The sequence below is a fragment of the Lissotriton helveticus genome, chromosome 7 (assembly GCF_964261635.1).
Source record: "Lissotriton helveticus chromosome 7, aLisHel1.1, whole genome shotgun sequence".
NCBI classification, from domain to species: domain Eukaryota; kingdom Metazoa; phylum Chordata; class Amphibia; order Caudata; family Salamandridae; genus Lissotriton; species Lissotriton helveticus.
The window spans coordinates 610,898,449-610,925,385 of record NC_136068.1 but is presented as its reverse complement, the minus strand read 5'-3'; the positions used below and the strand labels follow the sequence as shown (position 1 = coordinate 610,925,385).

General features: G+C 49.5%; 1 protein-coding gene across 1 annotated transcript in view; it reads left to right on the top strand.

Annotated features, from left to right (window-relative positions):
* CPLX2 (complexin 2) overlaps positions 1-26,937 on the top strand; it is a 212,181-nt gene that overhangs the window by 115,071 nt on the left and 70,173 nt on the right. The window contains exon 4 of the mRNA XM_078652827.1: positions 17,149-17,324. Coding sequence (XP_078508953.1) covers positions 17,149-17,324 — 176 coding nt within the window. The remainder of the gene's footprint in view (positions 1-17,148; positions 17,325-26,937) is intronic.

Genomic DNA, 26,937 nt, shown 5'->3' with positions numbered 1-26,937 from the left:
CTCCTCAAGGCTACCGAACCTGTTCATGGTGGATAGACCATTCCAGCTCGCAAAGGGATCTTGATACTTGGAGGGATGACTCCTCCATGCATGGCGCTGTACTACCGACCAATCATCTTCCCGTGTTTTTTTGGGAGGTGGTGGATAAAAGAAGGGCAAAAGCCTAGGTATGACACGGGAACCTTCACCAGTGGGACAAGAACAAATATAACGTGCTGTATTTGGGTCCTCAAAAGTCACCACTATACAGTCCCCAATCACAGATTTCTTTGTGGGACCCACCCAGGGTACACGACGCACCATCAGTACTCTGCTCTTCCGACCATTGGGAATTGGACGGTTCGCATTAAGCCAGTGCATTGTCTTGTTCTTCAGGGACCAGTGGTTCTCATACTGGCCACTCTCAATCTGGGAAACGCCCGTCAAGACAACCACATATTCATTGGCCTCAGGGGGAAGATCGATGTAGCCCCCTCTAAAATTATTCTTAGCTGAGGTGCCTAGAGAATTCTGCTGACGAGATACACTGGGGGGGGTTTAACAGGAGGGCCTAAAGTAGGCTTTTGGATAGGTAGGGGAGTAGGACGGGTGGAAACCTCAGGTTTAAAGGTAGCTATAATTTGGTTAACACCCGTGGTTCGTGGCTTCGGAACCGGGCGTTCAGATGGTGGTATAGGGGGAGGAACATATGATGGTTGTGGAGTTAGGTCCTCTACCCCAAAGCCCTGGTTTTCTAGACTTCTCAAGCCAAGAGTGGCCAAAGCAATAATGCTTTTCTCCATCTCCAGCAAGCTGTTTTCAATGCATGAGAGTCTAAGAGCAAGAGGGGAAAGTAGTTTCTTGAGTGTTTCCCAAACTATACCTATAAAATCTCCATCTTTCCCTTCCTGACCCTCAGCAAGTGAGCCCCCCTCTTGTACTGTAGTGGCAGGAAGAGCGGGATCTATCCCCTCAGAAACCCCCTCTCGATATGACTGGTCCCTAGGGATAATCCCTTCAATTATATTGGGTGGTGATACACTAGACAATTTTGATTTCTGTGTCGCCGCTACTCTTGCCTTCTTACGGTAGTAAGTATACCGGGAGGTCTTTTTTCTTTTGGGTAAATTACCTAGATTTGTTTTGATTCTAGATGAATTGAAAATTACTGGGGCGGGGAAGTTAGAGCTAGAGTCCTGGTTGGCAGTAAATGATTTTAAAATGGTCGGGGCCGAGAAATTAAAATTAGCCTTCTTCGTGGGGGACAACACAGGCGGAGTTAAGTTACCTGTCTCGTCAAGTGGCCCTGGGGCTGGGGAGGGAAGTTGTAGAGTCGGAGCCTGATGGACTTCTGCCTGCATGACTAGTGGACTGAGCTTGGCAGGTCGCTCCGGGGTAATTGCAGTAGCTATATGTCCAAGTGAGGATTTTTTAGATACCGCAATTACCTCCGATAGTCTTCTAGCGACAGCCAACTCAAGTGAAACACGGGTCTGCAGTTTGGATATTTCCTCGTCAATCGCCAGATTAGTGCGAGTGATGAAATCATCCATCGGACCACTAATTGATGTGACTCCCTTACCGGCCTTGCTACGAGTTAACCTTGTAGACATAATTATACAAAAACAAGAACCCAGGTAAGGTCTCCTAGGGAATGCAATTGATTACAACACCAGACCCAGATAACCAATATCGAAAGGATGGGCGAAAAAAGGGTGGGCCAGTCCAGTCCTCGGCCGTCCTCGAACGGCCTCAAACGGCCCAGTCTTTGCCCTGTCTTCGCCCGGGCTGCGTCCCGCGCTGCGGGAGGCGGAGGTTTTAATATAGGGGGCGTGGGGGGCGGGCCAGCAGGGAGAGCGGACCGGAAGCTCTTCCTTGGTCTTGCAGGGACTTCTGGGAAATGAAGTCCCCGCACACTCGCAGCCCCGCTGACGCCTCGCGCCCACTGCCGCCTTACCGCCACAAGGAAGCCCCGCTGTGCTGGTGTCCGCCGCTCCCGTCGAAGCGGCACCCGCGGAGCGGGTGCGGCGAGATGTGGGCTTTGAGCTTTGGGCGCTGATGTCGAGTTAAAAAGATGCCGCTGTGCCTCTGGCCTCGGTGCAGGAACTACTGCTAAAAACAAAGTAAGTGACCCACTCGTTGGAGGACTGGTTGCCTCTTAAAAGCCTTGTGGAGGGGGCGGGGGGCGGGCCAGCAGGGAGAGCGGACCGGAAGCTCTTCCTTGGTCTTGCAGGGACTTCTGGGAAATGAAGTCCCCGCACACTCGCAGCCCCGCTGACGCCTCGCGCCCACTGCTGCCTTACCGCCACAAGGAAGCCTCGCTGTGCTGGTGTCCGCCGCTCCCGTCGAAGCGGCACCCGCGAAGCGGGTGCGGCGAGATGTGGGCTTTGAGCTTTGGGCACTGATGTCGAGTTAAAAAGATGCCGCTGTGCCTCTGGCCTCGGTGCAGGAACTACTGCTAAAAACAAAGTAAGTGACCCACTCGTTGGAGGACTGGTTGCCTCTTAAAAGCCTCGTGGAGGGGGCGGGGGGCGGGCCAGCAGGGAGAGCGGACCGGAAGCTCTTCCTTGGTCTTACAGGGACTTCTGGGAAATGAAGTCCCCGCACACTCGCAGCCCCGCTGACGCCTCGCGCCCACTGCCGCCTTACCGCCACAAGGAAGCCCCGCTGTGCTGGTGTCCGCCGCTCCCGTCGAAGCGGCACCCGCGGAGCGGGTGCGGCGAGATGTGGGCTTTGAGCTTTGGGCGCTGATGTCGAGTTAAAAAGATGCCGCTGTGCCTCTGGCCTCGGTGCAGGAACTACTGCTAAAAACAAAGTAAGTGACCCACTCGTTGGAGGACTGGTTGCCTCTTAAAAGCCTCGTGGAGGGGGCGGGGGGCGGGCCAGCAGGGAGAGCGGACCGGAAGCTCTTCCTTGGTCTTGCAGGGACTTCTGGGAAATGAAGTCCCCGCACACTCGCAGCCCCGCTGACGCCTCGCGCCCACTGCCGCCTTACCGCCACAAGGAAGCCCCGCTGTGCTGGTGTCCGCCGCTCCCGTCGAAGCGGCACCCGCGGAGCGGGTGCGGTGAGATGTGGGCTTTGAGCTTTGGGCGCTGATGTCGAGTTAAAAAGATGCCGCTGTGCCTCTGGCCTCGGTGCAGGAACTACTGCTAAAAACAAAGTAAGTGACCCACTCGTTGGAGGACTGGTTGCCTCTTAAAAGCCTCGTGGAGGGGGCGGGGGGCGGGCCAGCAGGGAGAGCGGACCGGAAGCTCTTCCTTGGTCTTGCAGGGACTTCTGGGAAATGAAGTCCCCGCACACTCGCAGCCCCGCTGACGCCTCGCGCCCACTGCCGCCTTACCGCCACAAGGAAGCCCCGCTGTGCTGGTGTCCACCGCTCCCGTCGAAGCGGCACCCGCGGAGCGGGTGCGGCGAGATGTGGGCTTTGAGCTTTGGGCGCTGATGTCGAGTTAAAAAGATGCCGCTGTGCCTCTGGCCTCGGTGCAGGAACTACTGCTAAAAACAAAGTAAGTGACCCACTCGTTGGAGGACTGGTTGCCTCTTAAAAGCCTCGTGGAGGGGGCGGGGGGCGGGCCAGCAGGGAGAGCGGACCGGAAGCTCTTCCTTGGTCTTGCAGGGACTTCTGGGAAATGAAGTCCCCGCACACTCGCAGCCCCGCTGACGCCTCGCGCCCACTGCCGCCTTACCGCCACAAGGAAGCCCCGCTGTGCTGGTGTCCGCCGCTCCCGTCGAAGCGGCACCCGCGGAGCGGGTGCGGTGAGATGTGGGCTTTGAGCTTTGGGCGCTGATGTCGAGTTAAAAAGATGCCGCTGTGCCTCTGGCCTCGGTGCAGGAACTACTGCTAAAAACAAAGTAAGTGACCCACTCGTTGGAGGACTGGTTGCCTCTTAAAAGCCTCGTGGAGGGGGCGGGGGGCGGGCCAGCAGGGAGAGCGGACCGGAAGCTCTTCCTTGGTCTTGCAGGGACTTCTGGGAAATGAAGTCCCCGCACACTCGCAGCCCCGCTGACGCCTCGCGCCCACTGCCGCCTTACCGCCACAAGGAAGCCCCGCTGTGCTGGTGTCCGCCGCTCCCGTCGAAGCGGCACCCGCGGAGCGGGTGCGGCGAGTTTTGGGCTTTGAGCTTTGGGCGCTGATGTCGAGTTAAAAAGATGCCGCTGTGCCTCTGGCCTCGGTGCAGGAACTACTGCTAAAAACAAAGTAAGTGACCCACTCGTTGGAGGACTGGTTGGAGGCCTCTGGCCTCGGTGCAGGAACTACTGCTAAAAACAAAGTAAGTGATATATATTGACGTCAAGATTATGACGTCAAGATTATGCTGTCTCCAATTCATCTTTACCTTCAGCTACGGTTGTTCCTAGGCAAAGGCAGCACAGTCGCCTCCGGAGTCTCTTTCCAGGGCGCATCAGTGCCCAAATGTGAAGTCCTGAAGGAACGGGTCTCTTATTTGTACTCCTGCCGTGATTTTGACTGAGTGCTGTGGATCCTAATAAATTCGAAAGAGCCGAAACAGAAAGAGACGGCACTGGAGGTGTTGAGCTTCTGACTTTTCTGTGAGCCTTTTTAGGTCGAGCCTGGGCAGCGCATGCGCTGCTCTGCGTGCCACGCTGTATTGGAGTATGGAATAGAAGCCCTGCCCACTCTCCGCCCATATTTGTCATTGGCTTGTGTCATTGCCCTTCGTAAATGCTGGCTTCTGATTCATTCCTAGGCTTGTTAGTCCCTCCTTAGCACCGCTTTGTCTTCATTTGTAACCTCACATGAGGACTGGCGTTTTACTTCGGCTGTTACACGGTACATATTTTTTAGTCTGTAAGCACTATTTTCTTTAATGAGTTTCTCCTACTGCAGGCACGGCATGCTTTCCTGCAACATTCAGTGCGCCATGCACGATTTCATTTTCGGAGCATCCTTGACAATGGTGGCCACTTATAGGTCTTGCATATACAAGAGTTTGAGCTATTGGCACTGTAAATGACAACGCCCTTTATTTATGTGTTAATTGGCAAAACAGATAAATAAAAGTCATTATCATTTACAATGCATAAAGCTTAAACTCTCACAAATTATGAGACCTATTGCATTGCAAATGCTTGTTTTTATTTCCATTGTAGACCTGACCTCATGCCCCTGGCCTGGTTGTCCACAGCCTAACAAGGTGTTTAGGTGGTTGATCAGGCGTTTTCGTTATTTCGCAAGTTAATTTATTGCCATACAGTCAAAACATTCATATTCTCCCTGCGCTGTTTACAAAAAGAAACGCGAATATTAAGATAAAAATACAATTTAAATAACTTATTTTCGGCAATGTTATTTATATTTATTAGTGACTTTTCCACATAATATTTCCTAGAAAAACATCTAAAAAAGTATTTCTTTTCCAAAACCATTTATGTTCCAAAAAGACAAGAAAGTATAAAGATGGTACATATGTGAAAAGGTAAACGCTGGTGGGCATACAGTTCAGAGTTTAAAATGCGTACTGTGAAATTAGAAACATGGGCTGAAACCTCACATTTCTTTATTCGACCCTGGTAAATCACCTTTCTTCTGTGTCTCATATGCTCTAAATGTCAAAATTGGGAGCAGAAACGGTTCCGTTCGAAGAATGTGCATTGCAAGCAAAAACCCTGTATAAATATGTTTCAGTGGACTATAATACTTCACCACATGCAATAATATTATTGATTACTTCTATAGTGCACATTGTAGACTGATTTAGCCTTTGCCTCACTGATACAAATTCACTTGTTGGTTTATTGATTCAGATTAATTTTTTTTTCTTTCCATTTTTATCGACAGCATAAATAAGCTCATACATTAAATCAATATTACCACTTTATCTATCCATTAGGAAAGGAGGGGCATGGTATATTTTGCACATGGGTAAAATGTTATGCTATTTTATGTAATGTTAATACATTTCTTAAGCGCACGAATACCCTGAGGTGTCAAGGCGCTAGCTCCTAACAGCAGGATAGGATTAACAGCTGATTTATGCAAAAAGCCAGGTTTTGAGTGCCTTCATGAATGCCAGTTGGCTAGGCATGGTGCTGAGGGGAGGGGGTAGTTCATTCCAGAGTTTGGCTGTACCCACCACAAAGCTTCTTCCTTCCTGTAAATCAAAATAACAGGAATCAAAAATGTTTCTGGCCGAGGGTGCCAACATACATAGAGACGTCTCAGCTTTCAGCTTTACTTCTTTTTCGTTTATTTTTTATTTTTTTTTCCATTTAAAAAAAATATATATTTTTATTGGATTATCAACATAGTAACACGCGGTATATGTAATTGGCATCTCGACCGTAGTCATTCACATTCCCCAAAGTATACACAAGATACACCATCTTTTCCCACTTTTTCGTTTATGAAGATGAACATTGTTTATACCACTTGGAGGAGGAGTTTTAGAAAGACGATTCTCTTCCAACAATTTAGAGCTCATTGGAGAGGTTTTGGCCTTGCAGGCCAAGAGTGGGCTTCATGGGGCGGCCCATGATTTGACTATGGAAGTGGGAAGGCCTCGTATTCCTTGTTTCATTCCCTTCCTATTTAACAGAAATTGGGCGGGGTACCAAGACGTGGGGCTGTACACCTCATAAATAGCGATCACGGACCCTATTGCAGATCGGTCGAACATTTCCTGTTTGTGCCTCGGTGCACCTCTTTAAATAAGTGCACAGTTCGCAAACAGGGAGAGTGCACTCTATTATGGTGAATGCGCAGCCCTCAGGGCATCCGCACACGTGTGCCCTGTGGGCAGCGCATTCAAGTGAAATGCTTCAGTGCTTCAGAGCCGCGCCATGTTTCACTGTGCAGGCGGCAACACGCCTGAACTTTGAGGAGGGATTAGAGATCCCTTTGCTGGCTGGTCGGTGAGTGACTGCACCCACCTGCAAGGGAATGTCAGGGGCTTCCATAGGATTTCCCCCCTTTAGAGGGCTGCCATCAACATCCACATTGGTCTGGTCCATTCTTTGTGGCCCCAGGATGCTGAAAGTAGGGCTGCCCGGGGTATGCAGGCCACAGGGGAAGGCATGAAGAAGAGGCTTGAGAGGTCGGAGTGTTCTTTGTCAGCTTTTCTGAGCACCAGGGTGCAGGCAGGGGAGCTGCGTGATGTTCCTGCGGGTGGGCACTGTGTGCCCGCAGGCAGATGGCTGGTGGCTGGGTCAGTGGAGACGGAAAGAGCTCCTGTGAAGAGTAGATCTGGGCAAACTGTGCACACTCTCTGCCACCACCAGGTCTGCAGTGACTCAGCCGCCACCTGCACTCACTGGACTGCAGGCCTGGCGCTCAGAAGACAAACGCCTCTGTGCACCTGGATTATGCCAAAGTACAGTGGTGCCCCACTGTGCATCTGGCACAGGGCAAGCACCAGCCAGGTGCCGCAGGGACCTGCCAAATACCATACCCGTGGGAGCCTGGCACGCGCAAAACACCATCCCGGAGCACCTGACACGTGCCAGACTCTCACCTGGCACTTACCTCAGATGTCTTTAGCTATTAATGCCACTGCCGCGTGTAAGGCATTGGTTCCCTCCTCACAGTTTTCTATACCCTCTGGTTCTCGGTTCTCTCCGTCTATCAGTCTAACAGTTTCTCTTAGTTCTCGCTTCCTGCCCTCTCCATGGTTACCATTTCTTTCCTTATCCTATTAGCCTCGCGCTATGTTGGCTGCTTCGCTGCCTCTTTCATTTATTGCTCTATTCTGTTTTTTTGTTTTTTACTTTAATTCATTGATTGGTTATCTGTTTACAGTTTTTTCTCTTGCGCTCTCTCTTCTTATCAATCTCTCCTTCTCCTCTCTGCAGGGTTGGATTGGGGTTACAAATCGGCCCGGGTACGCTAAAAAAAAGTGTTCCACATTTGCATATTGCCTTTCTGCAAAACACTGCTTCGGTGAAAGTTTATAAAAAGGGTGGGGGTGGGGGGTGTTAAAAAAAAGCACAGATTAGTTTACACTGGTGAAACACACCTGAAAACAAGTGAGGCCACTTTTGCTCAGGCCCCTGCCTCCGCTCAATATGCATATATTAATGGACCGGCCCAGTGACAGAAAGGGAGTGACACCTCTGCACATTGATAAAAGGGAGGTAGTGGACACCCATCTGCCTTCAGAAAGGCCACTAAGGCACCCACTGAGCTGGTGGCGGCATTGAACAACGCAGAAACTGCCCAAATCGGCCCCCAGGCTGCCCACAGCTGGAATTCGGATACCGTCCCCTCGGGCATTGCCCGAGTGCCCGCGTTGCCAATCAAACGCTGCCTCTCCATGCTTCTTTGGTATTTTGTTGCCTCGTCAAGGGTAGCAATCGCTATATAAATGCAGTATTTTCCGTTCAGCCCTGGTTTCTGCTGCTCGCCTATGGCACGATAGGTGCTTTCCCTTGTCCTTCTTCACTCTCGACAGCGGCCGCCCCAGAGCTGTATTGGATAATTAATCCGAAGCACGGATGCTAGGCCCAGGGGGTGCAGGGATTAGGTGGGAAATTCAAAGTGTGCAGCCCGTACCTCCCAGGCATTCCACGGGTCAAATATAAGTAATGGGATTAAATCACCTCAGAGTGCATCAGAAAGAGTCAATTGTGGATTTATGGAAGGTGACATTGAGAGGGCGCCTTTAAATGCAGCCATTACAGGTTCTTGGCTTGTGTGAGAGCTGCTCCAGTGACAGGCCTTTAAAAGCAGGGCATAACACACTGCTGTTCTAACGGCCTTGATGTATCTGTGGCTGCCAAAGGGAGGTTTGTGGCACATCGTATGTCAAAAGGGCTATACATTGGGGGTTGGTGCTGTGGTTAATGCTCGGCTGCTTTATTGTCTCGCACGTTCTGGGGGATTCCTAGTAACCTTATGGACACAGTTTAAAAACCACAAAATGCAGCAGTTAAGGCACTTTGGCCCAGATGCATCAAACAATAATCCGCTCGCAAAGGGGCAGATTCTCAGAATCTGCCCCTTTGCGATCGGTATTTTTGCATTTGGGATGCATCATCCCAAATGCAAAAATCGTAAATTGAGAATTCGCTAAATTGCGATTATTTGCGAATGCAATGCATGACAGTTTTAAAAATAGCGAATACGCTAATAGGGCAAGCAAATTACCATGAAGTACAACTTCATGGTAATTTGCAAAAACTTTGTGCATTTTTCAAAGTTTCATGTTGCGCACACATATGGGCACAGATCAATTTCAGGGGTGCAACAGGGTGTCCTATGGACATCCCTGCACCCTTGAAATCGCAATCTCAATTGGCGATTCGCTAATTGCGATTCGCAAATTGAGATTGTCTTCCCATTCATTCCTATGGGCCTCTAGGCCCATTGGAATGAATGGGTAGGTATTCCTTAATTGCGACTCGCAATTTGCGAGTCGCAATTAAGGAATTCTAAGAAATCGCAATTTTTTAGGTTTAAAGCATTTTATTAAAACATAAAAACACGGGGAAGGGAATTAGGAGGTCAAGTTTACATACAGTACAAAAGGAGGCATGGTGCAGCAATTCTGGTGGAAAGTGGGGAGGTCGGCAGTCCCGGAGGGGGAAAAAGGCAAATGCTGTAAGGCAAGAAGGCCGTGCGAATAACCCTCCAATAGTCCCCAACCTCCCAATCAAAGCTAAGCATGAGTAGCGACCCGCAACACAGCGTAAACAACACAGTCCCTCCAAGCCCCCCATCCCCAGAAAAAGAAAAGGAAAAAAACAATACCCCAACATTCCCGTCCAATAGCCCGTTATAGAAACATGGTCCCCAGCCACCCACCCCCAGCCCCCAGTCCCCCCGATCCCATCCCTCTTAATCCGCTGGAGCCGCCGGCGGCGTCAGCCTAAGAAGGCGCAGGTACCTCGGACATGTGATCTCGCGAAATTCCGTGGACAACAGTGCCAAGAAAGGGTGCCAGAGCTCCTCGAACTGGTCAACATTACCAGCCACTGTGAGCGACATCTTCTCCATACCCAGTACCTGCCAGAGTCTGTGTAACCAGCCAGTGATAGAGGGGGCAGTGGGGGTGCGCCAGTGCACAAGGATATTTTGAACCGCTGAGCCTAGCGCAATAGCAATCTGCCTACCCCTGCGGGACTTCAGCGGGTACATCAAGTCGTTGGGAAGGCCTAGCAGGACATACGCCGGGAAGCGCGGGAGTTCAACCTCGAAGTGCCTGTCCACCTCATCTAAGACCTCCTTCCAATAAGCAGATAGTATCGGGCACCCCCAGAGAATGTGCGATAGAGTACCCTCCTGTCCGCAGCCTCGCCAGCAACCCTTGTCGGTGAGTTTGTGCATCTCGTAGAGCCTCTCCGGGGTGTAATACCAGTAGGTGGACACCTTGGTAAAAGTCTCCGTCAGCCCAGTGTGGTACGCAGAGTGCCTCGCCCGATACGCGATCCCGTCCCACTCCTTGTGGCTCAGGGTTCTGCCCAACTCTCTGTGCCAGCGCTCTCTCCCCGGGTTGTGGTAATGAAACGGCGGGGGTTGGAGAAATTTATACAGATCAGTAATAAGCTTGGCATCCGAGGTCCGGGTCACCAGCCACCGCTCGTAAGGTGTGATTTGACGGGCTGCGACGTCGCGCACTTGGGGTTGGAGAGCCCAGTGACGGACCTGCATATAACGCAGTCTGTCCACCTCCGTCAGACCAAAGTCCTGTCGGAGTTGTTGGAAAGGGAGCACGCCCTCCGGCCCGTAAATCTGAAAGAGCGCCCTGCAACACGCACTCACCCAGTGAGAAAAAGCGCCCGGGTCCAGGCCCGGAGTAAAGTCTGGGTTACCAACTATGGGCGTGAACGGTGATGGGAAAGTAGTTAGCTCGCGGAGTTCACAAACCGCATCCCACACTCGTAGCGGAACCCGGGTGACAAAGGAGGCGTAGAGATTAGCCGGGCGGTGTGCGCGCCGCAGGAATGGAACCTCTTGAAGGGTGCGACCTGCAACCGCCTGATCTTGAAAGAGCCAGTGCTTGTCCGATTCCCACCTGCTCCATTCCACCAAATACCGGAGTTGCGCCGCTTGAAAATACTTCCGGAGGTCCGGAACACCGAGACCCCCCGCCTCCGGTGCAAGCGTGGAGAGAACCCTCTTCATCCGAGGCTTGCGGCCCTGCCACACGAAACGGGAGATGTCAGCTTGCGCTTGCTGTATCCAACCCACAGGGGGCTGGAGAGGTAGAGCGCGAAAAAGATACAAGATCTGGGGCAGTACCGTCATCTTCACCGCTGCGATACGGCCCAGCCACGAGAGCAGGCCCTTGCCCCATCGGCCGAGTTCCTCTTTAATCTTCTTGCCAAGGGAAGAATAGTTGGCCTTGACCATCTCGGGCAGCGAAGGTGCAAGCAGGACCCCCAGGTACGGCACCGTGGAAGAGGACCACTGCATAGGGAAAAGACGCTGGAGGTCTCGCCTGGTGTCCGCGGAGAGCGACACATCCAGGGCAGCCGATTTAGACATGTTCATTTTAAAGCCGGCCACGCGCGCAAAGGCGTTCAGTTCGCGAACGCAGGCAGGGAGTGACCGCCTGGGGTCATCCAGGGTCAGCAGGACATCATCCGCATATAGGCTAACAGTATGGGTATACTGACCCATCTCAACCCCAATAGCGTCCGGATTGTCGCGAATCCTCTGGGCGAACGGCTCCATATAGAGGGCGAACAAAAGCGGTGAGAGGGGGCATCCCTGTCTCGTACCACGCTCAATGGCAAAACTACTAGAGCTGTGTCCGTTGACCCGCACCGACGCTGACGGTCGCCTATAACAATTGAAGACCATGGAGCGGAACTTTTCGCCGATCCCCAGTTTCCCGAGAACCAGCTCAAGGTACGGCCAATGAACCCTATCAAAGGCCTTCTCCGCATCGACCGACAGCAACATCCGTTCCCCCGGGACACGTGAGGCCTTTTCTAACACGTGCGTCACCCTCTTGGTGTTGTCGACTGTCTGCCTACCGGGCACAAAACCAGCCTGGTCCGCCTCCACCAGGCCCGGTAGGTGCAGGCCAAGTCTGGCCGCCAGGATCCCCATGTAGAGCTTAAGGTCCACATTCAGAAGCGAAATAGGCCGATATGAACCGCACTGGGTCCGATCCTTCCCGGGCTTCGGAATAACCGACACCGTCGCGGAAAGAAGGTCCGGCGGAATGGCCCCCGGCTCAGAGAAGGAGTTGAACAGGCGAGCCAGTAGAGGCGCCAGAGTGGAGCAGAAGGTCTTGTAGAACAAGGCCGTGTAGCCATCCGGGCCCGGGGCCTTACCGTGCTTCAGCCGTGCGATAGCGGAGACGACTTCCACCACATGGATGTCCCTCTCCAGATGGTCCGCCTGGGCGGGCTCCAGAGACGGGAGGGTCACAGACTCCAGATAGGCCTCAGCTTCTCCCGGCGGGGAGGGTTCCGCGGCGTATAGCGCCTCGTAAAAGCTACGGAAAGAATCCGCCACATCCGCGTCACCGGAAACCGGGACCCCATCCGCGCCCACCAACTCCTTCACCACATTGCGTTGCCGCGCAGCCCTGAGCCGATGGGCCAGGAGCTTACCGCATCTGTCTCCACCCGTATAAAAGGCATGCTTCAGACGCAACGCTGCGTATTCCGCCCGATCTAGATCTAGCGCAGAGAGGAGTTTCCTCGCCGCTTTCAGCTGCCTCCAGACCCGAGGAGCCCCCGTGCGGCGGTGAACCTGCTCAAGTTCCCTGACTTGCGCCGTCAGTTCGTCTCTCTTACATTGCCGCTCTCTGTTCTCCGCCGAGGAAATGGAAATAAATTCCCCCCTGAGGACCGCCTTCAAGGCCGCCCACTGCGTCGCTAGAGACGTGTCGGGGTTGCTATTGTGGACCAGGTACTCCTGAATAACCTCCCCCACTCGCGTCACCACCGACTTCCTATGTAGAAGCGTATCCCGAAGCCGCCACATCCCTCTAGAGGGGGGGGCTGCCGGCCAAGCAAAGACTCCGGAAACCGGTGCATGATCGGACAGGGACAAGACCCCGATGTCTGCCGCCGTGGCGGCCGAGCGAAGCGGTCCGCTCACCAAGAGGTAGTCCAACCGCGAATAAGTGCGGTGCGCATGGGAGAAGTATGAATAGTCCCTATCGGTGGGGTGCATCGTGCGCCAGAGGTCATGCAGATCCATCTCAGCAATCTGGTCTCGCACCGCTCGAGAAAGCTCCCCCGTCTGCGGGAAGCGTTGGGCAGACCTATCCAAAGCTGAGTCGAAGACCATATTTAGGTCTCCCCCCAGGACAACATGGCGATCGGGCGAGGCAGTGACGTCCACCAACACTGACGCCAGGAAACGATCCTGGTGGTCATTCGGGCTGTAAACGGAGCCAACCGTAAAGGCGATACCTCCAAGCCGCATGCGATACACTAGGAGCCTCCCCTTCTGCTCGGCATATTTATACAACACCTCGCCCCTGAAGGAGCTGGCTAAAAGAATGGCTACCCCCGCAGTCTTGGTCGCCGCCGAAGAGAAGAATTGGGTGGGGAACTTGGCAGAGCGCAACCTATGACAATCATCGGAAAGGAAATGGGTTTCCTGCAAAAGGCAAATGTCCGCCTGCGTCCCCTCCAGCAGGGAAAGGATCGCCCTACGCTTCACAGGGTTGTTCAGACCCTTAACATTAAGGGTCACCACCTTCAAGGACGGCATCGCTCCCAGGGGATCGAAGCGCTATGCAGCAAGTGAGGGATCAGTGGAGGGGGCGCGCGGGGCAGGGGTGCAGGGAAGGCCAGAACCGGCCTCGCGCGTGCATGGGCAGTATCGGACGGGACCCCACCAACAACAAACCAACTCCTAAACCCTCCCTGAACCAACCCACGGCAACTAGCCAAACCCATAAACAAAGAAAAACACCCCATTGTCTCAGTCCAGCCCGAACGGGCAAGTCTGCAGAAATCAATCAAGTGGACGTTCAGCCACTCACCTCCAACTATCCCCCCCCAACCCCCCAGTCCCAACCCAGCATCGTAGAGGCTAAGAATCTCTCCCCCCGGAGTGAAGTTAGGCCGTCATGGCCACGCCGCCGGATTCAGGCAAGGTCCCGGCCGCCGCCCTCAGGGCCTCCGCCATTTCCGCTCTGACGGTAGGGGAATCAGGGCGACTCGCAGTCGCCGGCGAATGTCGTCTCCTCGATCTTCGCCGGCCCCGTCTCTCGGGACGTCTCCATGCGGGCGTCGTTCCGTCCTCCTCCGTGGCCGTGAGTCCCAACACCCCGCAGATGTCTTGGAGGGAGCGCAGCTGATGTAACACTCCATTCCATCGGAAGATTAGACGGAAGGGGTGACCCCAAGAGTAGGGCGTCTCATGTTCCCGCAGAAAGTCCGTAGCGATCCGGAAGGACCGACGCTTCTGCAGCGTGATGGCGGACAAGTCCTGGTAGAGCGCCACAGGCCGCTCTCTGAAGGTTAAAGGCTGCTTCCTGCGGGCTTCTGTCATAATGCGCTCCTTCAAAGGGAAGTCCGGCAGGAACGCCAGAATATCAGGGGGGGGTGCCGATGACTGGCGCTGGCGGCCCACTCTGTGCGCTCTGTCTATGCGAATCGGAAAGTCCGCGTCCTCTCCCAAAATCTCCCGGAACAGGTCCTGCAAATAGGCCACCAGGTCCGATCCCTCATCTGTGGATGAAACACCCCGCACCCGGATATTGTTCCGCCTGGACCTGTTCTCAAGGTCCTCAGAGTGGGCCTGGAGCTCGACGCATTGCTCCCGTAGGCGGAGAACGTCCTGCTGGAGATGGACTATCTCCTCATCGCGGCGCTGGGCTGCCGTTTCCACCGTGTCAACACGTTCGCCAAGGCCCTCGACCTCTCTGCGCACCTCTCGGACCTCGCTGGCTACCTCGCTCTTGAGCGTCTGGAAGTCCTCCCTGAGGGAGCTGAATAAGTCCTCCATGAAGGACCTCGTGACCGGTGGCTCGCCTCCAGTGGCGTCTGCCGAGGGCCGAGAGGGCCCCGGGGATGGTTGCGTCCTGTCCCTCTGCTGCTGGGCCCTGCTGAGCATGTCTGGCAGGGTGCGGTCCCCCCTTTTCGCGCCACCTCTCCCAGTCATCCTGGCCTCCGCAGTGGGCAAAGCTCAGGGCTGGCCGCTGCAGATGCGTCCAGTCGCTCGTGGGCACCAGATGTGAAGGCCCCGCCGGGGACAAGGGTGACGCGTCACAGACGACAAAATGGCGGCTCAGGCCAGGGCGAGACGATCACCTCACCGACCAGAGCGGTAAGCAGGGCCAAAGTCAGGGTCCCTCAATAGGTCACTCTCAGGGAAGTCGGAGCGGGAGCCAGGGCGAAAGGAGGCACTCATTCAGCAAGGGCGCCGGGAGGGTCGCCAGTTCCAGCTCCCCAGTGACAAGATGGCGGAAGAGCGGGACCCAGGAGGGCGGCCCAGGCCAACAAGACCGCCGCAGACCGCCGGGCTGCAATGGGCCAGGAAAGTACAGAGCAGGTGCCCCAGAGTTGCACCGGCGGGCGCGCCCAGATCGGCCGCCGCTTAAACGCCTCCGTCCCCCGCCTCCAGGTCTGGGATCAACGTCGCTCCGCTCACCGACACCAGTTGCGAAGGGTCAGAGCACCAGCGAGGGTCCAGGGTCTGCTGCCCAGCGGCGACTCCGATCACGTAGGCTCCGGCCGGAGGGTCCCGCACTCTGCAAAGCACTTCGGGTCCGATCCCTCGGGAGCACCGGCACTCAGCCCTCGGCCCAGCCGAGGCGCCCGGACAGTGCCGCAACACGCTCCGCCCCCAGGCTCCTCTCCGCGGTCCGGCCCAAGCCCTTCTCCGAGGATCGATCTGCGAGCAAACTTTCAGGGCATTTCCTCCGGGGCGACAGGGGTCAAAGCGGCATCAAAATGTGCCCCAGGAACTCCGGCACAGTCCCCTCGCCCGCAAAGCAGCCGCGGGGGGAGAGAAGCGCAGGAACCGGGGCTCGAGCTGAGCCGGGCCGGGGGAGCTACGGGAGGAAGCGTCCGCTCACACCGCCATCTTGGCCACGCCCCCTCAGAAATCGCAATTTTTTTAGTGATTTCTTGATACATTCCATTTAGCTATTCCTTAATAGCGAATCGGTATTTTTCGCTACTAAGGAATCGCAAAATGGGTTGTTGATGCATCTGGGGGTTAGTGTCCCTTGTAGAGGCCTGATCTCCCCAGTGGTTCCATGTCAGAACATTGCTTATAAAAAAGCAAATATCCTACAAAAATATCGTTGCCAAACTATAAACTAACTCAATTCCGGAAGGTAAAAGTATACATTTACTTTTCTTAACTCCACGTTTATGTACCATTCCGTCTATGTTATTTTTGTAACATAATATTTAAAATGTGATTTTCTGGAAAACGACCCTCCTCGGCATGTCATGCTTTTCCTGCCTCCCAGTCAAAAGTCAGAGACCTCTTTGTATTGAAAACCGTCTCTGTGAGCTACAAATGCATAGACGAGCGCCCCCCCCCCCCCAGCCATTCCACCTCTAAAATCATTCACAAAGCGCCTGCTAGAGACTTTTGAAGCAACACCTAGGAAGGGCTCTTGGTCCCCAAACATAACCTCAGCTCACCAGGGACCTGCTGGGGTCAAGTATCAAGCATTCAACTGTAGTGAAGATACTCACACTTGAGAACCAATGTTACAGGTTAGTAATTTTTCTTGTATGCTCCCAAACAAAAACCGATTTAAAATATTTGTGTGTTAGCATCTCTAAAAACTAGATGGACATATGAGGACTCGTATGAATCCACCACAGTGCCTGACTCTCGGGTGCATGACGGTTCTCAGATGCACATGGTTTCTCAATCACAAACCATTTTGCCGACATTTTTTGCTGGAATCTGTCATTGAAAGATGAGAGTCTGAATGACAGTATGTCTGAATCATCCAGTGGGGGAGATTTGTCCTGTATGTGGTTTTCTTGCTGATCTTCGTTTGCCAACCCACCCCAGAAGTCAATAATTTCTGGTAGAGAATTTGTGACTTCTGCTTCCAGGACATATTCTCCCAATTCTGGGCTTCTGGTGAGATCATCGTATGTGCAAATATACCCAGTGCTAGATGAATATGTCATCAAACATAATATATTTTCTGTTTGTTAATGTTCTTCTGGTGCCTGCATTATCCTGCCAAGGGTGAGGTTCAGTGCCTAGCTGCCCATGAAGAGATTGTCTCTCTCCATTGTGATCATGCCTTTCTTCTTCTAAGGTGCCACCAAGGACATGGGGAAGATGCTGGGAGGTGAGGAGGAGAAGGACCCTGATGCTCAGAAGAAGGAGGAGGAAAGGCAGGAAGCCCTTCGCCAGCAGGAGGAGGAGCGTAAGGCCAAGCATGCACGGATGGAGGCCGAGCGGGAAAAGGTCCGGCAACAGATCAGAGATAAGGTAACTGCTCCTGAGTATCCAACCTGCACCACCTTTGTCGATCACAGGAGATCTCATGTTGAGAGAAGGATTCTATGCTCAGTAGTAATCATCCCTATGCAGGTTTGTCTGGGACCCTCATGCTCTGGAGCCTGGGGGATCAGTAGAGGGTATTCACAACTCTTCAGTACCAACATCTGTCTGCTGACTGGTGACTTGATGAGTGCCATTTAAACATTTTGGCCAGATGTTGACATGGATTTGATGTGCTCTTGAAATCAGATGTATTTTATCCCTTCAGACAAACCCTGTTATGTGTGAGGGCCACTTCTCATGGTGTGACCAGCACACACATCGGACAGCCAGGCAGGCAAGCGAGTTGGGTATGCCTGGCCCGGTGAGGAGCAGTCAGAAGTGCACCTATCAGACTACGTGCCCGGTGCGACGTTGGATGGGTTCCAAAGTAGAAAGATGTGTTTGGGGTGCAGATTGCAGAACAAGCACAGGCATGGGGGTACATCTGTTCCTTATTTGCACAAATACATTTTACAAGAAGCCGATGTGCATTTCTTTTTTTCTCTGGTGTATGACTGGATGTTTGTGGCAAATGCATAATCTGTGAACTGGCACAAACACCTATGCTATATACGTCATGTGCTTGTGTTTGCTACATTCTGGAAACAAATGATAAAATGAAAGACCACAATGCTCGTAATAATCTGTTAGGAAGAGGAAAGCTCTGGTGTCTGAAGTGTGATGCAAACATTATTATAGGTTTCACTCTGTGATCATATGACCCCCCTCTCTCTATCTATCAAAGTACATCTTCCCTCCCTCGTTGCAAGACCAAAGTTACCCAGAGGCACCTCCTATGCCCTGAGGAAGTCTAGTTGACAAGATGTGGCCTACAGCTGGATGTGTGGTCTGGAAGAGATGATGTTTCCTAGACAATTGAGTCTGGATAAAAATGGTGTGAAATTAAGGTGGAGGTGTCATCTAAGGGAGGAAGTGTGGTGTCAACAAAGGCAATTCAAGAAGTATGAACACATGTGTGTTCTTTTGAGGAGTGGATGTTACCAAGAGGAGAAGGTGGGTTTAGTGGAAATGTCTGGTCTGGATGCAGTGGGATTTAGGGAAGGTTTGTTATTCGGGAAGTCTGGTCTGGTTCAAAGGTGCATTTTCAAAGGGTGGAAGATGTAGTATGGTGGCCTGGCCTACAGGACAGGTGAGGTGGTTGTGTGGCCCCTAAAGCAGAAGGCAAGCTGTGGAGGAGACATCAGACCTGACCTAATACCAAGACACATTTTTGCCCTGTGATTGAGCCTGCTCCCTAGAGACAGTTTCCCTCTCCCTTTCCCTCCCTCTCCCTCTCTCTCCCTCTCCCCCTCTCCCTCTTCCTCTCCCACTCCCTTTTCCTCCTTCTCCCTCTCCTTCCCCCTCTCTCTCTCTCTCTCTCCTCCCCCCTTGGGTTTTCACTAAGGGCCTCATTGTGAGTACCCTGCAGTTTGACCTGTAATACTGGGTGTATTGGTAACTCTGTGGGATGGCATTACAGGGCATTATAAGGGGAACCCTGAGGGTCCTCTTAGAAATGAGGAATGACCATGGGAATCAGTAACACCACGCTCAAGTCCCCTTCTTATCTCAAAGTGAAATTCACCAGTTCCACAGTGATCCTGCAGATATCTGTACTCTGATGAGGCCAATATCTTATGTTACGGGCCCCATCAGGAATACATCATTACGAAGGAGATAGAGAGTTAATAATCATAGGGGAATGAATCACTATTGATTCATTCCTCTATGATTATTAAGCCTAAATAGGACAATCTGCTTAGCCACTTCAGTGTCTTTAAGAGTTGGAAGTCACCATGAGCCTAATTGTACCACATTCCTCTTGTGCATGAGAGCTTTACGTCTGGGTGCACACCCCTTTATGTGGAATAATATCCCAAAGCAAAGATGCCTGGCTCATTCATAATGATGAGACCAACAGATTGCGTTGCACTGCATCAATGAATTTGGAAATGTGGCAGATTCGTGTTTCTCCACTGGTTCTAGAGGTGCGTTAAATGGATCACTGACAATAATAAATATAAACTTAGTTAAAATTATTAAATAAATGTAATATTAATAAATAATTAATGTAAATTAAAAAATAAATATAACAAAAATAATACATATATATATATATAAATACATATTATTAAATAAACATATATAATATTTTTACCGTAGCATAGCAAAATGGTTAAAATTTATTGTAACAACTCTAGTGAGTTCAACAGTAGCGAAAGCGTTAGATAGCGTAGGGGTAAAATTTACTATTCCCACTCCAGTGGGTGCAACAGTAGGGAAAGCGTTGGATAGCGTAGGGGGAAAAATTACTATTCCAACTCCAAAGAGTGCATCAGTAGGGAAAGCGTTGGATAGCGTAGGGGTAAAAATTACTATTCCAACTCCAAAGAGTGCAACAGTAGGGAAAGCGTTGGATAGCGTAGGGGTAACAATTACTATTCCCACTCCAGTGGGTGCAACAGTAGGGAAAGCGTTGGATAGCGTAGGGGGGAAAATTACTATTCCAACTCCAAAGAGTGCAACAGTAGGGAAAGCGTTGGATAGCGTAGGGGTAACAATTACTATTCCCACTCCAGTGGGTGTAACAGTAGGGAAAGCGCTGGATAGCGTAGGGGTAAAAATTACTATTCCCACTCCAGTGGGTGCAACAGTAGGAAAAGCGTTGGATAGCGTAGGGGTAACAATTACTATTCCCACTCCAGTGGGTGCAACAGTAGGGAAAGCGTTGGATAGCGTAGGGGTAAAGATTACTATTCCCACTCCAGTGGGTGCAACAGTAGGGAAAGCGCTGGATAGCGTAGGGGTAAAATTACTATTCCCACTCCAGTGGGTGCAACCGTAGGGAAAGCGTTGGATAGCGTACGGGTTAAAATTACTATTCCAACTCCAAAGAGTGCAACAGTAGGGAAAGCGTTGGATAGCGTAGGGGTAACAGTTACTATTCCCACTCCAGTGGGTGCAACAGTAGGGAAAGCGTTGGATAGCATAGGGGTAAAAATTACTATTCCCACTCCAGTGGGTGCAACAGTAGGGAAAGCGCTGGATAGCGTAGGGGTAAAAATTACTATTCCCACTCCAGTGGGTGCAACAGTAGGGAAAGCGTTGGATAGCGTAGGGGTTAAAATTACTATTCCTACTCCAGTGGGTGCAACAGTAGGGAAAGCTCTGGATAGCGTAGGTGTAAAAATTACTATTCCCACTCCAGTATGTGCAACAGTAGGGAAAGCGCTGGATAACGTAGGGGTTAAAATTACTATTCCAACTCCAGTGGGTGCAACAGTAGGGAAAGCACTGGATAGCGTAGGGGTAAAAATTACCATTCCCACTCCAGTGGGTGCAACAGTAGGGAAAGCGCTGGATAGCGTAGGGGTTAAAATTACTATTCCCACTCCAGTGGGTGCAACAGTAGCGAAAGCGCTGGATAGCGTAGGGGTAAAGATTACTATTCCCACTCCAGTGGGTGCAACAGTAGGGAAAGCGTTGGATAGTGTAGGGGTTAAAATTACTATTCCCACTCCAGTGGGTGCAACAGTAGGGAAAGCGTTGGATAGCGTAGGGGTAAAAATTACTATTCCCACTCCAAAGAGTGCAACAGTAGGGAAAGCATTGGATAGCGTAGGGGTAAAAATTTCTATTCCCACTCCAGTGGGTGCAACAGTAGGGAAAGCGTTGGATAGCGTAATGGTAAAAATTACTATTCCCACACCAGTGGGTGCAACAGTAGGGAAAACGATGGATAGCATAGGGGTAAAAATTACTATTCCCACTCCAGTGAGTGCAACAGTAGAAAAAGTAAAAACTTCATAAATAAATATAATTAATAGAAATATTATTACCAATTAAATTTAATTTCCAATAGCAATTACTTTTATTTACCAATTAAATTTTATTTAATGGACAATTATTAATTAATTAACAATTTTAATTAATTTACATAATTAATTAATTTTTATTAAATGACTTCCCACCCTATCCCCCTATAAACTCACAACCCACTACAGAAAATAATTTACTAAATATTAATCATTTATCAATTAAATATTTATAATTAATTACCAATTATATTTTAATTATCAATTAATAATTAATTAACAATTATTATTAATTTACATAATTAATTAATTATAATTAAATTACTTCCCACCCTATTCCCCTATAAACCCACAACCCGCTACAGAAAATAATTTACTCAAAATTATTTATTTATCAATTAATCAATTATTTTTAATTACCAATTATATTTTAATCAATTACCAATTAATAATTAATTAACTATTATAATTATTTTACATATTTAATTAATTATATTTAAATTACTTCCCACCCTATTCCCCTATAAACCCTCAACCCGCTACAGAAAATAATTTACTAAAAATTAATTATTGATCAATTAATCAATTATTATTAATTACCAATTATATTTTAATTAATTACCAATGAATATTTAATTAACAATTACAATTATATTACAGATTTAATTAATTATAATTAAATTACTTCCCACCCTATTCCCCTATAAACCCACAACCCGCTACACATTTATATTACACAATTATTAAAAACTTACCTTATTTTCGATTTTTTTGTTGTCTATATTCTATCTAGTCGATATTATGTCTAGTCTATATTTTTGATTCGATATTTTGGCTATTAATATCGATATTACTCAATATTTTTGTAGTCTATATTATGTTTGGTCGATATTTTGTCTAGTCTATATTTTTACCTCGATATTATGTCCAGTCGATATTTTGGAATCGATATTATGTCTGTTTACCGCCTTAAATGTGGCAAGCAATGCACTGGATGCCACGCCCCGACTTGAGATGATGTATTTGTTTTTTTACTCTAGTATTAGTGTTGTCAAACTTGGACAAGCCTTCTTTTCCATAGGAGGTTTTGTGGAAGGGGTGTGTGTTTTTATGAATTAATTGCTTTCTGGTTCTAATTCACTTTTTATTGAAAAGCATGTTGCAAACTTTTATAGCCTAGGGTTTAGTACCATGGTGGGAGAGTAAAGGTACAAGAGCTAGAAAGGCTCTGTTGATGACTTGTGATAACTCTAAAAGATACTGTAAACCAGTGGTCTCCAAACAGTAGCTCGTGAGCTACTGTAGCTCCCAAGCTACACCTGCGTAGCTCACCTTATTAAATAAGAAATCTTTTACTTGGTTGAATCAATATACATAGTCCTAGCAAACATTGATATTTTACAAGACTAATAATATTAGTAGCTCTCAATGCATTTCATTGAACATAAGTAGCTCTCAGTACAGAAAAGGATAGAGACCCCTGCAAACAGACTGAGATTGTGTAGCAGAGAGGTGCATTTGCCCTTTATACAGTTGGTGGTGCCGAAAAGTGCCCCCTACCCACCATCCCTTCTCACAATGTAATTTGGAGGGTAAAGTTGCTGAACGATGAGGGCAATGGCAATGGAGGTGGCCTGCCAGCATCACTGGGATCATGGCCCTGAGGAGCCATATGGCTCATGGTAATGGGCTAGAACTGGAGCCAGGAGCCTGGGTCGCTGAAACTGGAAGGTGTGCGTTCTCATTCGTTTGGATAACTGACCCCGTGATAAACTTCCTTGCGGCCCGATTGGGCTTGCTTCTGCAGGTGCATGACCACAGAAAGCGTGAGTGCTGCCAGCAAAACAGGACATTGAAAACAGCGTGTGGGCCTGCCCGCTCCTGGCTTGGAGGCGGAAAGACTCGCCGTATAGCTCCTAATGCACGTTTCGCATTACCCTTGAGTGGACACCACCAGGAGTCCCCGTGGGAACTGCCTACGGGCACAGCCTGTCACTTCATGTATATGAAGGCACCGAGCGAGGGCCCAGAGTTGCTGAGCAGGTGGACGCTGATGAGGGTGGACACTTTGCAAGGACGATGCCCGCAGCCAGGTTTCTAGCAGCAGACAATCCTGAGCCGGCCCTAACCATAGTAATGGAATACAGTCATAAACCCTTGGACGGTTGTGGCATCAATCAAGACCAACTAGGTTGCTCTGCAATAATATTTCTGACAGTGTCTTCCATCCATAAATTACTGTATTAAAGTCTCTGGCCTCTATTCACAATAATGAATCATGGAATTACTGCGACAATAATAATGCCAGGGAAAGTTTCTGCAGAAAATAAAGCATAGGTAGTTGTGACAGCGATAAAGAAAAACCGTAGCAATCATGACGCAATAAAAAGCTCCAGCAAATAGTAAAGCTGTCTCTAGGTTAGTCCTACAAAAACAGTAAACTGTGAGCGCCATTTTTCCGGAAGAGAACTGTGAGCCACATGAAGTCACTGAGTGGAAGAGGTCACGGACCAGGTGAAGAGGTCACCGGTCAGGTGCCAAGAACACATCCGACCAGTTACAAAAGAGCGAGCGCGGTGCCAGCTTCCTAAAGTGGGAGGGAGAAGTGGCTTAACTTTAGTCTTCTGACATCACGAGAATGTGAAGTTACCGGAAGTGACATCACTGCACATTACATGTAGCCCCGTGGTAGGCATTGGCAAGAGATCCCGCAACGAGGCCACTATTCGCAGTCAAATGTGAGGCAAACCCAATGCTCTTAACCCCTTGGCCGCGGGGGTCATTTCCCCGCGGTGCTGGGGGGCGGGGCGCGCACAGCGCCCCGGTGCTCGTGACGAGCTCAGCTCGTCACGCCACACCCATTTCCGTGGAACGCTCGCACAGCAGGGGAATTAGCCCGCGTGCGAGCGTTGGAGCTGTTATGACGAGCTCAGCTCGTCATGAGCACACGGCAACCGTGGCTCATAGCATGGGAGGGGTTAAAAAGCGACAAACAACGACGGAAAAAACACCATGGAACATTGTTCAGATATAAAAGCACAAAACCAGACAAAGATGTCGAAAATGATGTGCATTCAGGTAAAATGGTTTGCCCATGTTCACATGATTTAGCCAAGTGGGGATTCGGGGATATGAAGCTAGGTTTCACAGTTACACACATACAGTGCATCCTCAAGATATGTCTATTCTGTCTCTAAAGTCACAAGAAGGGACAATGCGGTGTGTGCAGTTGTCTTTAAAGAGCTCCTTTTGTACTATATACACTGGGATAAGGAGTGCTTTGATCAGACTTTTCCTGAGCTGCTCACTCTGTAAGGGAGTCAGTGTGCTTCTTTCTCAATTGAATTTGTCCTTTCCATCCAGTGGGGATTAAACTGCCATTTTGAGATAGGGTCACGTGTTTGCATTAGTTAACAGTATGTCCTTTTCCTTTTTTTGAAGACAATAATTCTTTTGTGTTTGACAGCTTTATTGAAAGCAAGATGAAGAACTATAACATGACATCAGCAAAAAGAGATAAAGACATTACAAACCATAGCCAAAGTTAATACAGTGCTAATGTCATAACTAAGAACAATAAAAGCCTTTTTGGGAATTTTATGAGGAGAGAGGGAAGAAGGGGGGGAGAAAAGGGGAAAAGGAAAATACTATAACAATATACTGCAATAGAGAGAAATACGGCAAAGAAGTAAATGTTACAGGCAATAATACAAATTATAAATCATACAAAAAAGGATGCAATAAAGAAAAACTGTAGTTAACATTCAGTCTGATAAAAAACTAAACGGGAGAGAGCATAATACTTCACGGAGGTCTGAAGTTTTCAGAACTGACAGGGTTATGTTTCTTTTGAGCCAAATGATCAAGGTAGGTAGTAAGGGGTAGACAATAAAGATCTACATTACGACGCGGTTTACAGGAAGAAGCAAATGCAACATCAAGTCTATGAAAATGGCATAAAGAATTCCACCAAGCTTGTATAGAAATTTTTGTGAGTGATTTCAAAATTAGAGGAAATGTGCTGAAATTCAAATGCAATCATGAGATCAAAAAGACCATGTAAGTGAGGAGATAAATTCAAGGAGTCAGAGAGAGTGCCTAGAAAAAGGAGGTGGATAAAAAAAGGAATAGAAAGTGTGAAAATATGTGAAATGTAAGACCAGACTTTCTTCAAAAAGACAATAATTCTTAATAATGCCCAGTCACATAACTTGTGAAGAGGATATATCTACAGCTTGTCACTGGGTAGGGGGGATGGTATACCCCTGCAAGCAGCAGTCTTCCAGTCTGGGGGCTATCCTATGTATAAATAAGTACATTGTACAACATGATACAATTGCTAAAATAAGTAGGAACTACATATGACCATGTGCAATATTGTAATTGGAAGTGACGACATAAAAAACAGTGTCACTATATCATACCCCTGCCTGCATCAGGAGGGCGTGTTCCATTTCGCATTCTTTGACAATGCCAAATCCACGAACTCACCTATGGCTCATTCTGGCAAGCTGCTACATAGAAACAGGGTTATAAGTCTCACGTATATGTTTTCCTTCTGCCCCCGTTTATGTGACGTTCCCGTCTTTAAAAAGAATCTGAAAACCTGGCTTTTCACACAGTCTGTATAGGTCGTAATCTGTTGTTGTACGTCTCTAGCGCTGGCACACTCTTGAGTAGCTGTGTGCTGTATAATTTTTCATAACATAACATATCATGTGGTTTTTAACATAAAAAAAGGTAATATACATTTTAATAAATCTCAGTACAATAAGAAACACTGCTGAGAACAGTGCCAAAGGTTCAGATTTCCAGGAGCACAGACCTCTTCCTTTATAGTAGAGGGAAACCCTTCACTTCTAAGTGGGAGGGGGGTTATCAGTATGTTTGTGGCAGATGTTGCAGTTTGCACCCACATATTACAGGCATTGGAAGGAAGCCGGACTGGGTCAGGTAAATGAAAGCTGGCAACATTCCTTGTCACTCTGAGGCCCTGCTTTTGATGTACCCGGTACTGGTGGGGCAGTAAACATGCATGTGAATTTACCATTACCATGCAGCAAATCTACACCAGTACTGTGTAAATACAAAAGGAATTACAACATCGGACTAGATTTACTGGTTGTAAAACCACAAGGAATTACCAAATCTGTAGGGTTTAATGCATACATTTACCTCATATATATATGGCACACTTTCCCTGCTTGCGCCACTGTGCACCTTTCTAAATTATGTAGAATGCGCTACCCCCAGGACAGCCGTGAACTCGCACTGCCCTTGGAATAGCATATTCAGGCGAAGTACGGAGCAGCTGCTTCAAAGTTGCTCCGTGTTCCACACTTTGAAGAGGGGAGAGAGATCCCCCTTGCAAGCAGGTGCAGTGAGTGACTGTAGCCGCCTGCAAAGAGATGTCTGTGGGGTCCATGGGTCCCCCTTTCTCCCCTCCAGGAGAAAGACATGTTTGCCTCTGCACTCGCGTCCATGATTCGGAGCAGGTGCAGAGGCAAAGTGATTCTCTCATTTGCATGGGGTCTCGCCCTCTAATGATAGGGCTGGTGCACATGTAGCGCAAGCACTATCTGTCTTACACTAGAGGTCACACAAGCGTCTGCAGTCCCTTCTGTAATACCAAAGTGCCTAGGGTGCACAAAGTGGACACACATGCCCGATGCACCCCAAGGGTACTCTCTATAATATGGCTATGATTTAGGGTTGGGTGAGAGTGAAAGAGAAGGAGTGAAAAT